The sequence below is a fragment of the Pristis pectinata genome, chromosome 12 (assembly GCF_009764475.1).
Source record: "Pristis pectinata isolate sPriPec2 chromosome 12, sPriPec2.1.pri, whole genome shotgun sequence".
In the NCBI taxonomy this organism is placed as follows: Eukaryota; Metazoa; Chordata; class Chondrichthyes; order Rhinopristiformes; family Pristidae; genus Pristis; species Pristis pectinata.
This window is the reverse complement of record NC_067416.1, coordinates 14,168,663-14,189,831: the sequence shown is the minus strand read 5'-3', so window position 1 is coordinate 14,189,831 and position 21,169 is coordinate 14,168,663. Positions and strand designations below refer to the sequence as shown.

At 39.3% G+C, this 21,169-nt stretch overlaps 1 protein-coding gene across 1 annotated transcript in view; it reads left to right on the top strand.

Annotated features, from left to right (window-relative positions):
- ccdc172 (coiled-coil domain containing 172) overlaps positions 1-21,169 on the top strand; it is a 51,545-nt gene that overhangs the window by 10,636 nt on the left and 19,740 nt on the right. The window contains exons 3-4 of the mRNA XM_052027726.1: positions 5,334-5,450; positions 7,651-7,816. Of these exons, the coding sequence (XP_051883686.1) occupies positions 5,334-5,450; positions 7,651-7,816 (283 nt within the window). The remainder of the gene's footprint in view (positions 1-5,333; positions 5,451-7,650; positions 7,817-21,169) is intronic.

Below are 21,169 nucleotides of genomic sequence, written 5' to 3'. Positions count from 1 at the left end.
ACTATAGCTGGCGGATAGGTTTTGAAGGCAGAACAGACATGCTTGAAAAATCCATGGGAGAAGTGTCAGAGGGCTTATGTCTGTCGATTGTATCAGTTATCAAGCCAAAGAATACAAGATGGCATGTTCCTAATTCGGCCTCTAATGTGATCTAAGTTAGTGAAGATAACCATCTGCAATTTTGCAACGATCATGCTTGTGTCTGCACTGCTCTGACTGTGGATGTCAAGTCAATCATGCTTGTGTCTGCACTGCTCTGACTATGGATGTCAAGTCAATGTCATATGCTAGCCTTTGGATTGTTTCAGGCTGACCTATGTTGTACTTCACAATTTGACACTTTTTATAATGGTGGGAGTTTTGCAGAAAGCTCCTATATAGCAGCAGCACAATGGTAGAATCTCTAAATACAAAGATTAGACAAGAGGTAGCATACATAAAGCAATATTAATAGAGAATTTTAATTTTCATGCAGATATTGTGATACAACTAGCTCAAGTCACAAGAATAGTATCCTAAGATTTCAGTCATATAGAACATATATCTGATGTGAATGCAGTTAAATTTTAGCTTGAAGCTGAATGCCAGACATAAATTGAACCTTACAGCATGTGCAGTCGATTATGCAACTTTCGATCGTACTGTTTTGCGCAGGCATAAGAAATGCAGCGGTGACATCGATCCAAAGCTAATACTTGATTAACAATCCCTGTGAACTCATTCAAGTAAATGCAATTAACATAAAGAATAGATCACAAACAGGAATGCATGCCTGCATGTTAGTGACAAGCTCTACACCTGTGCTGTTAGAGAGATCATCTTTTACTTTAAGTTTTATTGGGGAGTTACTGGGAGCTGAGCACACGAGTTTGGTATACAGAAATTTAAATGTGTTCTGAACATTAAACAGATTACGTTGTCTGTATGTGATTCCATTGAAGTTCCAGTGTGACTATGAGCAATAATAGAGGAGGCAAAGGAAAGTCCTTTTGAACGATAGAGGGCAAAGGAGGAAGTAAAGGCCCCACCTTCCCTTCAAAGTATCTTCTGAGAGTTCCTACCTCTGTTTGAGGAGTAATGCCTGCAGAGGCTCAGGTTTTCTAATTCAGTGATGGTATAAAGCTGTCATTTTCTGCAGTCAGAGATCCAACCTTACACTCCATGGATTGCTCTGCATTCAGAGGAGGAGGTCTTTGTCATTCTGAACTTAGTCACCTCCAGATCATTTCATGAGCCATCAGATTATTAATGTCACATTTTTCAGTCACATGCGCTTCAACACAGATGCTGTGTTATGTAGCGACCCCACTGGCATTACAGGCTATAGATCTGTCCAACCTGTGTACATGGCTGACTGCTGAAAATTTAGTGAGTAGAGGACTGCATAAACATGGTGTACAAACGTGAACCCATATGCTAGAAAGGTTATCACTCCCAGCACATTGATGTTCATACAAATAGAAGCTTATAGGATGTAATTATTCTGAGGTGTAGGTCTGTACTTGCCATGTTTCAGTTACTATGGTTACTCTTGGGGACAAAGTCAAGTCTTCTATCCTTGGCTCCTCCAGTCTAAGTTGTACTGAAGACTGCAGTTATAACTACAGCCACATGAAGCTCAGTAGAAAGTGTGATTGGGGTCCTTGGGATGTGATTTCTCTGCCTGGATCACTTGGGAAGTGCACTGCAGCACTTGCCAAAGAGTGCCTTGTGTTATTACTTGTTGCATGCTGCTTAATATCTCATTTATGGGAGTACATTCCTTCTCAGACAGGAGCAAGAGAAGGAAAACAGTGATGGCAAATGATGAAAAGGAGAGGATTCCTGCATGTGCCTTCAGGGATGTACTTTATAATATTGAGGTTCAGTTGAAGATTTTACTCTTGTAGCTCAAGGCTCAAACAGAAAGGCAGTAGAGGCCCAATATCTTCTCACCACTTGAACTTGGAATGTCATGGTGGGCCAAAGGGCCTGTTTTGTGCTGTATGGTTCTATGGTTATGTCATAAGTTTTCATTGCTCCATATTAGTACTTGAGAAAGGCTAGCTACATAAAATGGTATTCTCCCCATTTTTCCTTGAGATTCAATATGATTACAATTATTCATTCCCAAACAGCAATATCAGAAAATTATCTGAACTCATGTGGTTGCAAGAGCTTCTGAATCAGAAGCTTCTGACGGAACAGTGAGGAACTTCTTCCTACACAAGGGTGTTCCACTGGTTACAAGCCTTGAGTCAGGTTTCTGCAGCTCCAAAGAGAGTGAAGAACGCTGTCTATTTGCTCTATGAATATAGTTCCAGTGACGCCATAGAAGCTTGAATTCATTCAGGGCAAAGCAGCAGCCTTGAATGCTAACAGCATCTACAGATATCATCACTGCTTCCTGTCTGCAGTGTGCATTAACTTCCAAATAGATGTCAGCAACTCGAAAATTTTCTCAACAACACACAAGAAACATTGATTTTTATCACCTGAACGGACAATGAACTACCTGCAAGGTAGCCTCCACGTTACACGCCATTCTGAATTAGAAAAATGTTGTGTTCATCCATGATTCTTCATTTTACAATGTTGTAGCTGCCCACATAAGAGCAGTCTGGTAGCTTATTTGCCATAAGTAGAGTAACAAGTTAAAAAGCCGGCTCCTCCAACATCCTTCATCTGCATTATAATTATTAAATACTCAATTTCCAGCAGCGCCAAGAGTGTTTATGAATAAACTTCGAACCCGAGAGTGTGACACCGCAGCAATGTTGCCATTGTTCTATTGTTGATCATCACACTACCTCTCTGAGAAGAAATCAACCAAGCCAACACATCTATATGTCCGAATGAAACCACCAAGTTACAGCAGTTGACTATTCACCCTCATGCATTCCCTTATCACCCATTTCCTGCATTTTACATAGGAATCAGAATCAGGTTTATTATCACTGCCATATGTCGTGAAATTTGTTGTTTTGCGGCAGCAGAACAGTGCAAGACATAAAGGCATAAAATTACTATAGGTTACAAAAATAAATAAATAGTGCAAGAGAGGAATAATGAGGTAGTGTTCATGGGTTCATGGAACATTCAGAAATCTGATGGCGGAGGAGAAGAAGCTGTTCCTGAAATTTTGAGTATGGGTCTTCAGGCTCCTGTACCTCCTCCCTGATGGTAGTAACATGAAGAGGGCATGTCCCAGATGGTGAGGGTCCTTAATGATGGATGCTGCCTTCTTGAGGCACCGCCTCTTGAAGATGTCCCCGATGGCGGGGAGAGTTGTGCCCATGATGGAGCTGGCTGAGTCTACAACCCTCTGCAGCCTCTTTCAATCCTGCACATTGGAGCCTCCATACCAGGCAGTGATGCAACCAGTCAGAATGCTCCCCACCATACATCTGTAGAAATATGCAAGAGTCCTTGGTGACATACCAAATCTCCATAAGCTCCTAATGAAATAGAGCCTCTGACTCCCTGCAGTAGCTGCAGCTAAGCTATTGGATGATCTCTTCCTTGTAGTTAAGTTTACTGCAGATGGCCATGAAGGATGACCTCAAGTGGATTTTACCATTTTTGGCCCAATTTCAGATTGTTCCATTTCACCAGAATTGCCAGATGTCCACCATAACTTGCCAGTGGTCAGCAGTGAGGACCCTGTTGTAATGGTGTGCTGGGAGCATGAAGAGAATCCTGAGAGAAGGCAGTAGGTTGATATTCCATGGAACCATAGTGCTCAGCTAGGGATGGGAATCAGTAGTCTTAATCATCTGCTGCTGGGAAGATTTGCTGCAGTATCATAACGGCTTTAAACACTGCAGTCCAGTGTCTTGAAGAGGTCTGAACTTTCTCCATAGAATTCATGCTTCAGATGGCTTTTGCCTGTGGTGCAATAGAAATTGAGATCTCAATCGGAAGATATTGCAGCATGGCTGGATCCATGTTAACTTGAACCACTATTGTTGAAATAGCTGCTATCCACAGAAATACTGGTGCCTCAGGAAACTCATGCATCAATCTACTTACGATATCCACATGACATAACAACTGAAACTGGTTGAACATTGGTTCTGAGAAAGCAGTTAATTTTCTGAGATGGTTGGAAATTTTCTGATCCACTGTATGGTCGATGAATGACATATTTAAGATAAGTGAAGATTAAAACACATTTAGTTGAATGTTGATAATTGTCATTGGTGCTCAATAGTATTCCTGAGAAGCATAATGATCAATGGCTTCATTTTAAGTTCTTGTGCAGGTATGGTAAAATGGCCTGTTACAATTTAGTATGATCACTTAACAAAATATTGTTTGGCTTGCCTTTTACCTTGGTCTTTGTTGATGTTCCCCCAAAATAAAACTGATGGCAAATTCTGTTTATTAATAATGCAGTTTCATTGTTGATGTTGGCTTGTTTTACAATCTCTGTGAAGAATTACTAACTGCTGATTGCGTTTTTAACATGATAACATTTTGGCATTCATGGAATTTAAATGTTCCCATTTAGGTACACTGAACCTTTGCAGATAAGTGCAGATATTTGTTCAAACATCCAATTGATAGTTCCTAATGGAAATGTTATCTCAACAACATAATTACAAAGTTTTTTTTCAGCACAGAAACTATTTATTCTAACATTTTTGATATTTATGCACTAGACTGCTGCCTACCACACCATTTTATCTAACACCATTAGCAAATGCTTTTATTGCTTTCTTTCCCACACTTATTTAGTTTTCCTTTTGAAGGATTTATGTTATTTGCCTTAACCATATCCTGTTGTACTAAATTCTAAGCCTTTCTGAACTCTTTTTTTAGCCAGGTGAATAACTTACCTTAAATCGAACTCACAAGTACAAAAGGCATCAAGGGACACTCATTATCCCTGTGTGTAATACAGTCTTTTGTAATACTGCCACCTGTCCTTTACTTCCCTAATTTCAAAGACAAAGACTCACTCAATTGATTATCCAGCTAAAACAGGATAGCTTATCAGACCCCTTCCTACTTTAGTGTGCCAGTAATCATCACCTGAATGAATAATTCCATTGCATCCATTTCTGCATGACTCTAATCTCTATAAGAAACAAAGCACAATGATAGTGCATATTCTCTTTTAATGCAATGTGTTTTTAACTGGGAGTTCAATATATGTCTTATTTGTGCTTCAGAAAGATCCTGTAGTGCTTTAATAGTGTTGACTAGGATACTGTGTCCATGATTTAATGTCCCAGCAAGCTGACATAAACCAGGTTCTTACCTCATTTGACTTTTCACTTGAATTACCATGAATTTCAAGTGATATTCAATCTTTATCTGACCAGTTAAATATTATATTTATAAAAAAGGTAAAGGATCTTTCGGAAGAACTTTTCCATTTGGATCTGCTGAAGAAGCGGGAAGAGGGTCTGAAGAAGCAAAGAGAGGAGATGGCCAAAGAAAATAATATCTACTTAGAAGCTCTCGTAAGCCTTCTTAGTCCTTCTTAATGTATTCTAGCTTTATGAGTAGCACAATATTGGAGGTTGAGATAAACTACAATAAGGTCTGTCTCAATTGAGGCACAATTGAGAATAGTCAGTGAATTGAGCATAGGCTTTTCAATCTTCCTATTGTACTTCCATTACTTCTATTGCAGCAATAATTCTGCCAGTTTTGAAGAAGGGTTTTTTGTCAAAACATGCCTCCCCATTTCCTGCACAGATACATGTAAACCTGTTCGTGTGTGTTCATTTCTTTTTGTGCTTGTCTGATATTTTGAGTTAGCATTTAATTATCAAGATTAAGTCTTGTCCTTTTGTACAAAGACTAGTGTTTATTTGATTTCAGAAGATGCTTTAGAGTTAATTCTAGGAATGTGGACATTACCATTAAAACTGGCACTGATTTTCTGTGCCAAGATGTCCTTGTGAAAGTTGGCGTGGTGATCATCTTCATGAACTACTGCAGTCCATATGATGTAAATTTGCCCACAGTGTTATTCCAGGATTTTGATGAGGGGCAGCAATATATTTCCATGTTAAGATGGTAAGTGACCTGGAGGATTAGGGTTAGAACTGAAATCAGAATTGTATTTTGGCAACAATTACCTCAGAGAGGACTGACAACATGGTGAAGAGAATTGATTCCCCAGTGTGAAAAGGATGTGGTATGCATATTCATCCTTGCAGTCTGCTATGTGTTATGAACCAGCAACAAAAGAAACACACCGAGTCATGTATAATTGTTAAAAACTACTTTATTAATAACTACTTATGATAATAAGAAAAATAAAAGTAAAAATGTTAGGTTGTTAGAAGTAAAAATGTTAGATCTTAAACACTAACCCCAAAAACTAAACTCGTAGTGTGTGTGTGTGGCAAACTCCCAAACTCCAAGTCCAGGAATAGTTTTCAAAGTTCAGTTCAGCAAGCCATAAGGTGAAACGTGAGCAAAGACTTCTTCAACAACCACTGTTGACTGAAGACAAAACGTAGAGAGAAAATAGAGAGTAATTACAAAATCCAAATGTTCCAGTTTGGAACCCAAACGACACCTCAGTGTTTACTCAGCAGTGACCACTCCACCGCATCTTCCTCACCCCAAAAGGCACTCGAATCGTGGCCGTCCACACAAATACCTGTTTCCTTCTACAGGTCAACAACAAAATGAACTCCACTGCTTTGGTCCGAAGTATCTGCCACCCCATAAAGCATCCGAGATGTGGCCGTCCGCACAAATACCTGTTTCCCTCTACAGGTTAACGACAAATTGGACTCCACCGGATTACTCCAAAAATCCATACATGGATTGTAGTGACAGGCACAGTTACTGTTTTTCATCCATCGATAGAGACTAGCAGGCTGCTGTCTCTCTCTCTCCTCTCTCTCTCTTCTCCGACTGATTCCGACTGACTGCTTCAAAAACGTCATTACGTCCTTTATCTTCTGTTGTCGTAACCATGCCAACACACACACACACACACACACACACCACTATGCTCTATCTTAAAGGGACATTCACCAATAGTAACCTAGTCCGTAACATATGTAATTTTCTGTTCTTCTTTATGTTATCAGAAATACCCACCTATTTGAGTTCAAGTGGCCTCTGATGTGGCTCTGGAAGAATATACAAAGAGCAGGTCACCTTGCTTTGAAGCTTAAACAAAGTGGAACATTGATAGATACAGCCCGAATGTCCTGTCTGCCTGGGAATAGTACATATTTTGGAGGATTTGAATGCAAGGAAAAATTTGTCTTCCTAAAAGAAATGATTAATGATATACACTACTATATGTGCATGCAATTTAGAGAATAAAATTTCAATATTTGAAGCATTTTTTTACCCAAAATCCAGACTGAAATGATCAGAACATGATTTGGTATTGGTTTATTATTGTACCAAGATACAGTGAAAAGCTTTTGTTTTGCGTTCCATCCAGGCAGGTTATGCCATACATAATTACAATGAGGTAGTAAAAAGAAAACAGACTGCAGAATATTGTGTTCATTCATTGATATTTGAACTGTGGTTTTATTAGTCATGAAGCACAAGTATAAAAGAGCAGGATGGTGAAAAATGATTTCTTTCTATTTTAGCAATGTTAATGGAATTGCAAATATTGATAAATTATTATCCCACAAATCTGAAAAGTATCAGCAGTATGTTGTTTCTCCTTTTCAGGAGGAGAAGAAAAGAAAAAATACAGAGGAAAGGGACAGATTTGTTAGAGAAATTTCAGAATTCAATGCTACATATGACCTCTTGAGCAACAGAATAATTACAATTGAAGTAAATGCAAAGTCAGAAATATTTGACTTAGAAACAGAAGCTAAGTGTCTGAAGAATGGTTAGTGATTTTTTCTAGTCCCATTCTATATGTTTTTATTGTCGAATTTGAAAAACAAATTTTACTTCATTTTTTAAGGTAAGGTTTAGAGAATTAATACAAAGTCAATACTTTGTATTTACAATTCACTCATAGAGTACCAAAATATGAAATGTATTTGAAAACTGATGCTACTTAGTTTCATTGGTTGATATTACTGCTAAGTTAATATTATTACTATAATATTCAGCATCCCATAAAGAAATGCCGTCCCTTGCATTAACCTGCCATTGAGCAAATCTTGCATAAAGCATTCACTGAACAATAGAAAACAAAAACGCTGGAAATATTTAAAAGGCCAGGGACCATCTGTGAAGAATGAACAGAGTTAATGTTTCAAGTCAATAACCTTTCTTCGGAACTCCGGAAAGTTTGATACAGTAAGTTTTAAGTTGTAGAGGAAGGGGGATAGGGCAGAGAGAACAGAAAGGAAAATCTTTTAGAAGGTACAGATTGGATAACTGAAGTGGTGAAGATGTCTGAAAGTCAGTGCTAAAGGCTTGTGAATAAAAAATACTGGAGAGGTATGAATGGGAGTGACCAATGAAATTACCTGCAGAAGAACAAGATACACTTCAATGCTGGAGATGAGATAGGAGGCAGGAATAGCTGATTATCTGAAATTGTTGAATTAAGTGTTGAGTCCTGTAAACGGTACTGTGCCCAGCCAGAAAATGAAGGGCTCTTTCTTGAGCTAGTCTTAAGTTACATTGAGACAGTGTTGGAGGCCAAAGATTGAGGTCAGAGTGGAAGTGAGACAGACTGAAAACGGTGAATGAAAGTGATAGGCAGCTGGAAATTCAGGGTCACGCTTGACAACTGAATGGAGATAGTCTGCAGAGCTGTCACCTGTTCTGCATTTGGTTTCCCAGGTGGAGAGGCAAACATGTCATGAGCACAGAATTGAAATTACTATATTGGAAGAAGTACAAGTAAATAGCTGGTTCTCCTGGTGTGTTTGGAGCCGTAGATAGTGGGAAAGGAGGAAGTAAAAGAGCAGGTGTTAATTCTTCTGCAGTTGCATGGGAAGATGCTGTTGAGATGGGTAAAGGGTATTGGTAAAGATGGAAGAATGGATCTGAATGATACAGAGGGAATGGTCCCCTTCAGAGCTATAATGCTTATGGTTTCATCTCCGCGGCACTAGAGAAATTAAATGCAGATTGAGTGGCTACCTTGCAAAGCAACGTTTAGACCACAAGAATGACCCTGAATTTCCAGTTGCCTGTCACTTTCATCCTTCACCCCACTTCTAGTATGAAAGCTGTCTTTGATCTCCTACACTCAATAGATTTTCAAGGAACATATTTCATCTACCATCTCGGCACATTGTAGACTTCATTCTTGACATGAAATTAAACAATGAGCCATTCTGTCGTATCTCACATATTTAGAATTAATTATTGCCTCTCTCTTCCTCTGGTAATTTCAGATTTAATTCATATCCTATTTACATTTCCATCAGACATACCTTTTGTTATTCATGAACATTTATCACCCTCTCAGCTGATACAACCACTGTTTGTTTCATTCAATTTCTCCTGATACCCCCTATCACAAACCTCCCCTTTTATTCCCTCTTCTCCCAATCCCTTTCTCTGTATTTTAAAACACATTTTATCTTTAACTTTTCCCTGTTCAAATGAAAAGTCATCAACCTGAAACGTTAATTGTGTTTCTCTCTCTCACTCTGCATAGGTGCTGCCTGGCCAGTTGGTTTTTCAGCTTTTTCTGTTACTGTTTCACATTTCCATGATCACTGAGATTTCCATATTTGGCTTTTGTTTGAAAATTACATTAATCTTGTTCAGTGTGTGAGAAATCAAATTTTTCCTAACTCTCAATGTATGGAATAACTGGGAATTAATCTTGCTAACATACAGTAGATAACGTTCTTCACAAAGAAAATCAATTTAATGAAAACCCTGTGCAGAGCCCTAATAAAACCAACTTGTTCTATAACCGTTTTCTGTAGTATATGGAGAACGTTATGGTAAGAAATTCATTGGCACTTGCAGAGGGATGTTCCTATGACATTGTGTGCCCTACAACCCAATGGCATGCACATTGAATTTTCCAATTTCAGATAATTCATGCCCACGGTGTTCTCCTCTAATACACACTCACCAGTCCACCTAGGTTTCTTCTCCCTTTGTTCAACCTTTACCATCCCCTTCTCCTTCCCTCTCCCCCACCTGCTTCCATCTGCCCATCATCCCCACTCACTTTGTTCCATACATCACCTATCAGCCTCTGTGATACCCCTCCTTTCTGTTGCCATATGCCTGCAATCTTTCCTCTTAGTCTGGATACAGGGTTTCAATCTGAAACATTGACTTACAGCATTGCAGAGTTTTTACAGCATTATGTTTTTTTTTCACACCAATGGATATGTTTGTGTGTCTGCTGCTTAAAAGATCTTGAAGTACATACAATCTGAGCAGGGCAGTGTGCACAAAGGAAGACAGGTATAACTGAGCTGAGGTTGGAGGAATTGCAGGGTACAATAACCTGGGGCTAAGAGAGAGGTCAGAGATCAATAGAGTCTCTTTTGGTGATCAGTGATGGTAGGGCCTACAATCACCAGGCAGGAGTGGGTCGCTAACTTGGAGGGTGAAACTTACTTGGATGGACTTTAGTGAGTTGGAAACTGGAGCACGAGATTGGCATCTGGGGAATGAGAGATCATTGGGTGGAGGTATAGGTGAGGACCCTGCTAACCATTCATCTGTCTGCTGATCAGATCTTGAATCAGCTCCCTTTGCTCCTAGCCTATCAAGTCTTGGTCACTAGTGATGCTTTCCCTGTTATTTAAAGATAACTAATTTTTGCATTGTACCTCAAAAACCCTTGATGTACCTGGAGTCAGGGTTAGGAATATTATTCTAAAAGAGCAACTAAATAACACGAATTTCGTTGTAAAGCCTTAAAATCAAACCGATATTTAACAAAAATAGTAAGTGTGTTTAAGTGTGAAGAAGACTAAGGCTTCAGAGAGACGTAGGGAGATTATAAATTGGCCTGATAAATGTTATTTGACAGTAAGTCCTGAGAAATATAACAGTGCACTTTGGAACGAAGAAAAAGGAGAGCACATTATAAAATAATGCAACTTTAAAAGTAGATTTCAGACAGAGATTAAAATGCACATATGGTTAAAATGGGAGAGTACAAGAATTCTTGTTTTTATAAAAAGGAACGCAAGCATAAAAGCAAAAAGCTAATGATAAATCCATTTAAATATAATTAATGTACTGAGGAGAAATTTGCCAAATAATGATTTGAAACAAAAGCAATGAATCAGCCCCTATGCACTGCAGAACTAGGAGACTCAAGGTCAACCCAGAACTGGGTATTGGAACATATCTATGTAATGTTGAAGAGCTACAGCTGTCCTTTTGCAGGAATGAATTTCAGGTTGCTGGCCTCGTGGTGACCCTGGCCAAGTCCTGTGGGTAGATGGAGGGGCAGGAAAGCAACAGCAGGTTGGAACTGACCATGACCAACAGCAACCCTCCAGTGTCGTTCCATGACAACATTTTAAAAAACATTTGACTTTTCCTGTCTATTTTCCTGCTCTGTCTTCCACTTGAGAGTCACACACTGCTCCTTATGTAGATGAAGTGCTCGATGCAGCTGAGTTGTCACTTTTTAATTAACTTATTTTAGGAGATAACTGAAGTAAAAATTACAGTGACTCTCTAGACAATGATTGTTTAAGACAAGTCTTTTTAGGGAATGTTGCAGGAACAATAGCCATTTAGCTTCCATTATTAGGAATTAGTATGGTGGTCAGCTTATGAAAGACTGTAACCAATGGAAAATCCTTCTTCTAAGGCAGTCCATCAGGATCGAAGATGACTTGCTTCCTCTCTGGTTTGTGAGTTGTGAAGTAATTGATGGGAACAGCAAACTCTTCCACAGGTGGGGCTACCCACTGAGTCTATCTTTGCTTCCAGAGCATTCCCACCAGTCCCATTCCTCCACTTATTTTCCTCTAACCTATTCTTTCTAACAAACCTATCAACATTAGTTTTCTTACCACCCATGTATACCACTGGCAACTTGCACACCAATTGACCTATCAACCAGCACGTCTTTGGCATTTGAGAGGAAAACATCTTCCAGAGGAAACCCACATGGGGACAGGGAGAATGTGAAAACTTCACACGGTGAGCATCCAAGATTAGGATCGATCCTGAGTTCCTGGAGCACCTTACCATTGCGCCATTATGCCACCCTTGCATTTTTCAAGGAGGCTTTGAGGACATCCGTGAATCTTTTACTCTGTCCATTTCGTCCTCTGACAGAGTATGGAATAGACTGTTTGTTTCAGGAGTCTGGTTTTGAGCAACGAATGACATTGCCTGCCCAATGAAGCTGACTGTATGTAATTAGGGCTCTAGTGCTGGGAATTTTGACTTGGGAGATGACACTGATGTCAGAGACAATATTGGAGGTATTTTCAAATGCCTCAAGGTGCTTGCTGTAGTCTCAGAAGCATATGGAGGGTCAGGACCACTGCTGCTTGGTAGGTTCTGAAATTTGTGTCAGGTCTGAGGTCTCGATCTTCAAACACTCTTTTTCCTCAACAATCAAAGACCGTGCTGGAGCTTTGAACGCAATAGTAAATTTCATCATATTTGTTTGCATTGCTGAGAAGTGGCTCCCAAGATGTAGTAGTTAGTAGTACCATGCTTCCAGATACAATCTGATTAATGTCTTTTGCAGATTTATGGTCAAGATAGCAAGACCTATCTCCTGAAAGTCAGACTGCCCACTGCTAGCCCTGGTACTGGCCTTACACTTTTGAGAAGCCTTTGCCTAAACACCAAGCATGCTAAGCAGCACTACTTTGTTCTGAAAACTGTTGTCACTATGCTAAATTTTCTCACGTTAATGTACAATGTGTTTTTGTTTTAGCCAGGTGCTTGCAGGTGTAAAGTGTTAGGTGGACTGTATTGCTGCCATCAGTTTCTTTTGAATGAGAGGAATCCATTTTGTTTTTGTTTTGTAGCTAATCTCATAGAATAGCATTCTGGGATTCTTGTTTTCTCATGGATGGACCACACATATCTGTATGGTGGCTGCAGTTATCATGCCAGTTGTTCTGAGGTTATTGAATTTTCACCTCAATTGCTTTGTGTTGGAGGACCTGGAAAATCAAACTTAATTGCATAACAAATTCTGTCATGCAGCTTGTTTCAGTGATCTTTGAGGTGGGTGCCCTTCAACACCAACTCAGCCAAGTTTTTGCTTTTGATTGCATTGCATATAAAAAGTGAAAATAAGATAGGAATCTCAGGAATCTACCTCAGTGTGGATACTTAAAAACTGCATTAGGTTCCATATGTAACATGAAATCCTTGTCAAGGTGGAGGATTGTGATGGCTGATCATTGAAACCCTCGGGTCAACCTGGGAGTTGACTGGGAGGTCGGGTGTGAAACTTGAAAGTTAGAGTGCTGGTACCATGAGGAAGTGGCCATTGGTGCTGTCCAGATGAAAGGAGTCAAGTAATTTGACAACTGAGTGAGGCCGGAGTGGAGTAGTGTTTTCAAATCATGTTTGTTCTCCAGAACAAATGATGCAAAAATCATAGCAGGTGCTCAAGTTTGATTCACAAAAGATTAGCAATTAGAATTGCCCTGATAAATTTCTGGATTGGTGCAATTCAAGTTGGAAATGATTGTAATCTTGTTCCACTCTAGAAAAAAATCAATTTTTAGAAGTATGGCAATATTAGACCACTATCTCCTTGACTGCATTGCTGAGGTAATTTTGCTCAGCTGTTCGGCTATATTAGATTAGGCAGTCAGTTGGACATTCCAGTCATATTATCTTACTGTGAAACCAATTGGACAGGAATATTATGTAGTGATGTATCAAACCAAGGTCAGAACTCAGTGAACTTCATGCTGAGAGTGAATATTACTGAGTGTTTTAATTTGCTTTCAATGTATCTAGGGCTTTTTGATCATCCATACATGTCTCAGTTGAGTAGAATGCTATTCTCATGATGAGCACAACGTTTTAGAAAGGATGCCAAAGCCCTGAAGAAGGTGCAAGAGAGATTCTGTAGAATGCTAGAAGGGATTTAGCCATTACATCTTATGTTTGCTGATCTTTATTGCTACCCTTGTTTTTAAGTATTTCCAGGACCTTGCTCCATTTTATTTCTGTACTTAATTCCCCTGAGATAGCTGAACATTTTTTTTAATTTCTAACCCTCATGAATTATTCCCAAATGTATTTATCCCACCATTGGTGGTCTTGCCTTCAGTTTCCGAGGCCCAAATCTCTGAAATTCCCTTTCTACTGTTCCTTTTAAGAAACTACTGAAAACCTATCCTTGACCAAGCTTTTGATTGTCTGCTTGATACCTGCATATGTATGTTGGTGTCAGTAGTTAGTTTGACAACATTTCCATAAAGTGCCTTTTACTATATCAGAGCACATTATAAAGCAAATTGTTTATGTTATATTCTGCTTCCAAATGATTTGTCCTTTCATCTGCAAATAAACCATTTTTAGAAATAGTAGTAATCCTTTAAGACTTTTAAACCAAAGGATTCTATTCAAATAAAGAGCCTATCAGATTTTGGTAAGGACAGGTTTTCACTCTGTAACTTTATTTGCCACATTGGTATTAGAGAAATTCTTAAATATACTCCTATCAATTTCTGTACCAAATATCCAAACACAAAGCTTAACAATTCATGAACTTAACGCATTCTATGCACACTTTGAACAGAAGGGGAATGAAATGTAACCACCTGCCTCGACAGCCTCCTTTGCACCTGTACCCACAGACACCGTTGCAGATGTCAGATCAATCTTCTGGAGAATGAACCCGTAGAAAGCATCTGGCCCGGATGGAGTTCTGGACCATGTCCTTAGATTCTGTGCAGATCAGCTGGCAGGGGTACTTGCAGACATTTTTAACCTCTCCCTAATTCAATCTGAGGTTCCTACGTGCTTTATCATCCTGGTACCAAAGAAAAATAAGGTACCATGCTTTAATGACTACCAACCAGTGGCTCTAACATCCACCATCATGAAGTTCTTTGAGAGGCTGGTCATGCCACACATCAACTCCAGTCTCCCAGGCAACCTCAACCCACTGCAATTCGCCTACCACCGAAACAGGTCCACGGTGGACGCCATCTCCCTGGCCCTGCACTCATCTCTGGAGCATCTGGACAGTAAAGGCACCTACGTCTGACTACTATTTATTGACTGCAGCTTCACCTTCAATACCATAATTCCAAGAAAACTTATCTCCAAACTCCTAGACCTGGGACTTAACACCACCCTTTGGAATTGGATCCTTGACTTCCTGACCAGTAGTCCGCAATCAGTAAGAATAGGCAGCAACACCTTCGCTACGATTATCCTCAGCACTGGTGCCCTATAAGGCTGCGTCCTCAGCACCCTACTCTATTCTGTATACACTCAGGACTGCATGGCCAGATTCTGCTCTAACTCCATCTACCAGTTTGCAGATGACACCACCGTAATGGGTTGAATCTCAAATAATGATGTGTCAGAGTGCAGAAAGGAGATATAGCTGATCATTGACTTCAGGAAGGGGTGCAGTGCACGTGCTCCTGTTTACATCAACAGTGCTGAGGTCGAGAAGGTTGAGAGCTTTAAGTTACTTGGACTGAACATCACCAATAGCCTGTCCTGGTCCAACCACATAGACACCATGGCCAAGAAAGCTCACCAGCACCTCTACTTCCTCAGGAGGCTAAAGAAATTCAGCATGTCCCCATTGATCCTCACCAATTTTTATACATGCACCACAGAAAGCATCCTATCTGGATGCATTTCAGCTTGGTATGGCAACTGCTCTGCCCGAGACCGCAAGAAACTGCAGAGGGTCGTGAACACAGCTCAGCACATCATGGAAACCAGCCTTCCCTCCATGGACTTGGTCTACACTTCTCACTGCCTCGATGAAGCAGCCAGCATAATCAAAGACCCCACCCACCCCAGACATTCTCTCTTCTCCTCCCTCCCATCGGGCAGAAGATACAAAAGCCTGAAACTATGTACCACCAGGCTAAAGGACAGCTTCTGTCCTGCTGTTGTAAGTCCACTTGTGTGATAAGATGGACTCTTGACCTCATAATCTACCTCATCATGGCTTTGCACCTTATTGGCCACCTTCACTGCACTTCCCTCTGTAACTGTAACACCTTATTCTGCATTCTGTTACTGTTTTTCCCTTGTACTACCTCAACGCACAGATGTGATGAAATTATCTGTATGGATGGCATGCAAAATAAAGTTTTTCACTGTACTTTGGTACATGTGACAATAATAAACCAATTTACCAAAATGCTAATGTGGTTAGATTTCTCCACAAGTCACGATTCAAGACATCTTTTACCATGCATCTCAGTACTGTTCTCATAAAGCAGAAATGGTATGTTATTCATCTACCCTTCCACCTTTGCGGATAAGGATGTACAGATTGTTATACCAATATGTTAGAGTATCTTAATTTCTCAACACAATTGTTATGGCATGACATTTGAAAGTTTATTGAGACTTTGCGTAATGAAAATAGAAATGAAAGGTACATTGCTTATCAATGCATGCAGGAATAGTCGGTGGAAATTCCAAGTACTGAATAGTCTCTGGAAATTCTAAGTAATGAATTGTATCACTTTTGCTCTAATAGAAAATTAAATACATTGGTTGATATTCTGAAGAAATGTTTACACAGCATTTCTTGTGTCAGTTCTTTCACATCATTTGGAGTAGCCCTTGTGCAAAACCTTTCTAAAGTAAGCAACTGTCATGTGCTGAAATTTATAGAAATTAACATAACATCTCTCTTCGTCCCCTAACAATCCTCTTTTACAACAAAGGATAACATTGCTTTTGTCTTCCTAGTTACTTGCTTGTTAACTTGCTGTATTTCATATCCCTCTGTACTGTTGCATTCAGTGGTACCGCTCCACTTAAACAGTATTCTGCTTTCCTGTTCTTCCCAACAAGATAGATAATTTCACAATTCCCTCACATGATATTCCATCTGTCAATTTTTTGCCCACTCACAACCTACTTTTATCTTTTTGCAGACTCTTTGTACCCTCCACCTTACCTGCTTTCCCATTTATCTCTATATCATTCACAAATGTGATTATAATGTACTTGTTGTCCGTATCTAAGTTTAGTATAGATTGTAAAGAGTTGTAGGCCCAGCAAAAGTCTCCGTGGCACCTCACTAGTTATCCCTTACTAGTTTGTAAATGACCATTTATCTCAACTCTGTGTTTTGTTAGTTAGCCAATCCTTTCTCTGTGCTAATATATGACCCTAGAGTGCTCTGTGCTTTTGTGCAATAACCTTTTCTGTATCACCTTTTCAAATGCCTTTGGAAATCCAAATGCATCAAATCTACTGGTACTCCTTTATCTACTCTGTTTATACCATCTTCATAGAATCCCAATAAATTTGTCAAACACAGTTCCCCTTCATAAAACCATGTTAACTCTGCTTGACTGTATTATGATGTTCTGAATGTCCTGCTACTACTTAGTTAGAATGGATTCTAGCATTTTCTCTATTACAGATGTTAGTCTGAGTGGCCTTTAGTTTCTTGCTTTGTTTTCTTCCTTTGTGAATAGGAGCTGTTTCCCAATCTCCTCAAACCTTTACAGAATCAAGGAAATTTTGGAAGATCACAACCAATGCATCCACTATGTCTACAGCTGCTTTGTTAAAGACTCTAGACTGCAGCCATCACTTCCTGGATATTTAATAAGCATTAGCCCTACTAGTTTGTGCGGTAGCTTTTCTCTAATGATAATGAATATTTTAAGTATCTCCCAACTTTTTCTCTTGGATTTGTCAATACTATTAGAATACTTTTAGTGTCTCCATACATGAAGAAAGATAATAAAATATTTGTTCAGTCTCTACAATTTCCTTATTTCCCATCATTAATTTCCCAGTCACATCCTCTAAACAACCAACACATTTGCTTTTTTAAAAACTACTGCAGCACCTCTTATTGTCTATTTTTATATTTCTTGCTAGTTTATGTCATAATCTATTTTCTCTCATTTACAGTCATCCTTGCTGGTTTCTAAAAATTCACCCAATGTTCTGGCTTATACCAATCCTTGTAACATTGTATTCTTTACACTGATGGATCATCCTTCCTGTAGAGTCTTTGCAGTGGAATATATTTTGTTGAGAATTACAAAATATCTTAAGTGTCTGTCACTGTTCACTTACTCCCTTTTTAAAGTATTTTCCAAGTCCATTTCAGCTATCTCTGCCTTTATACTTTTGCAATTGATTTCTTTAGGTCTGAAACTAATATCCTAAACAAGTTTTTATCTCTCAAACAATGTGCAATTCTTTCAAGTATGATTATCCTTTTCCAGAGAACCCTTTACAATAAGATCATTAAATAATTCTGCTTCATTACCCATAAGCAGATCTAAATATCCTCTTTCCTGGTTGGTTCCAAAATGCATTGTGCTGAGAAACTGTATTGAATAAATTCCAGCAACTCATCCTCCAGACTTCTTTTGCCAGTTTGATTTGTTCAATCTACCTTAAAGTTAAAGTCACCCACAATTATTGCTGTATCTTTCTTGGAAACCCCCATTATTTTTTGTTATATAGTCTGTCCTGCAGTCTAATTGCTGTTAGGGGGCCTATTGACAACTCACTATCAGTGACCTTTCCTTTGCTGTTTCTTTTCCTCTCCCCAAACTGATTTTACATCTTGACCTTCTTAAGTGAATACCATTTCTCACAATTCTACTGATCTCATCCCTTACCAACAGGCTTTCTACCTCTCCTTCCATGACATCATGTACCTTAGACTATTTAGTGCCCAGCCTTAGTCATAATGTCTGTATAATGCTTAGCAGCTCTTTCCCATTGTTTCTATTCATACCATCTATGTTGTGAAAACTGTGTGCATTCAAGTTTAGAGCCTTTCGTTTACTCTTTTTACCATACCAATTTTCCCTACTTTGACCCTTACTTGGATGCCGTTTTGTTTCTTCCCACATTTTTGTTACCATTACAATTTTGCAACTCTACTGTTGACTTGTCCTTTAACTTTGAATTTCCCACTTTCTTACTTACAAAGCAGACAATACAAGCAGATGACCATGATTGTGGATCTGTATTTGGTAGCTAACAAAAGGAATTCATGAAGGTTAATATTTCAGAAGGAAACAGGCACAAAATATTATTGCTTCATTTTGTTGCTAGTAAGTATTATTTGGCTAGAATAGGCACCTGTGTTGAAAATGATGCAGCAGTTTGAGACCAGCGGTTTTTCTCTCAACAAGGTCTCATAGTAGGTTCAATATCTTGTTTTTTCTGGAATCTCAGTCAAATCATGCCAAAGTTCTAAAAATGAAATACATGGCAAATAACTATTCAAGTAAATATAACAAAATAATTATTTTTAATTTCTGCATCGTGTGATTTCAGATATGAAAAACCTTGAACTGAAAAACATTCAGTTGAATGATCTTCAGCAACAGAAAAATGAGTTAAAAGAAGAACTTCTGCAACTCCAGGACAAATTACAAGGTTCTATGCCTATTGAATGCAGTGTTTCTACTTCTCCTGGCCAATGCTCTACCTTAAAGGGACATCCACCAATAGTAACCTAGTCCGTAACAGTGGGGGTGTGTGTGGTTGATGTGAATAGGAGACTTGTATTTGGGATGAGAGGATTGGGATCAGGGAGTTAGCACAATAGCTGGCAAAATGATAGCCACTCCAGAACAACCTGGTCCAAGTTCCCCCACAGAGCTCAATAAAGAGCATATTTCAGTTAATGATATCATCACTTATGTCCTTATTGCAGAAGCCAAAGCAGTATCACACTCATGACAAGAAGCACCTGTATCAAGCATTGCTAACTTGGTGTAAGTTAACTCATAAATGGTTGCACATATCATTTACACCAGTTTTTTCAACTGCATAGCACTGAATGGAACAGACAAGTGGGAGAAGAGCAAACCCCCCCTCCCCGCCATTATAATTGTAATGTGAAACCTGTAGTTATCAGATACTTCAGTAAATTGAAGTCAGGTGATTAATCTTTATTCAAAAAGGGAGGGTGACAGAAAGCAAGAAGCTACAGGCCCATTAGCTTAATATCTGCCACAGGAAAATTTGTTAGAAGCTGTTATTACAGGTGCTGTAAGCAGGCTTTTGGAAGTTAAAGGACATAAGGTTGCAAGGGGATATAAGTGAGTGGGGAAAGATCTGGCAAATGGCGTATAATAGGGGAAAGTGTGACATGGTCCATTTTGGAAGGAAGAATAAATAAACAAGCATGCTAGCTAAGATAAACTGCACAGCTCAGAGATGCAGAGAGGTCTGGATGGCCTCATGTATGATTGGCAAAATGCTAGAATGCAGGAGAAACAATCATGAAAACCAACAATATTATTGTTTATTACTAGGAGAACTGAGTAGGGAGGTCATGCTTCAATTATATAATGAATTCTGTAGCCATGTGTACAGTTTCGGTTGCCTTATCTAAGGAAAGACATTAATGTGTTGGAAGCATTTTGGGTAAAGTTTACTCAACTAATATCTGGAATGGGTGGGGTGTCTCATGAGGAGAGGTTGGATGTGGGTGGGTTTGTATCCACTGGAGTTAAGAGAAGTGAGTGGGGAATTCCTTGAAACATAAGGCCCTGAGGGGTCTTGTCAGGGTGGACATAACAGGGATGTTTCCTGTTGTGGGAGAATCTAGAACTAGTAGTTCACTGTTAAAAATAAGGGGTCATCTATTTAAGATGGAGATGAGACAACTTTTTTTTCTCTGAACATTGTAAGTCTTTGGAGCTCTTGGTGAAAGGCAGAGGTAAATAGATCCTTGATAAGCAAGGTGATGAAAGTTTGCTGCTGATTGATGGGAATGTGGAGTTGAGGCTACAATCAGATGAACCATGATACTATTTAATGGCAGAACAGGCTTGTGGTACTGAGCAGCCCACTCTTGCTCCTAATTTGTACGTTTGTAAGTGGGGGATAGAGAGGGAATGGAATGAGAAAGAAGTTGAAAAGGTAGATGGTTGGGAGAGGAGTGTGGGGGTTGGAGAGAGATACTAGAACTCACTCTCTATATCACCCTGATCTTTTCACCTTCCTTCTTCTCCTTCTTTCTCCCTTCACTCTCTTCTCCTCCTCTGCCTCTTCCCTCTCCTGTCTCTCTTCCCTATCCCTCTCTTCCTCTACCCCCTCTCTTTCTCTTTTCCTTCCTTCCTATTCCTTAAAACCACCACAACTTCCTCTCTGCCTTGTCTGT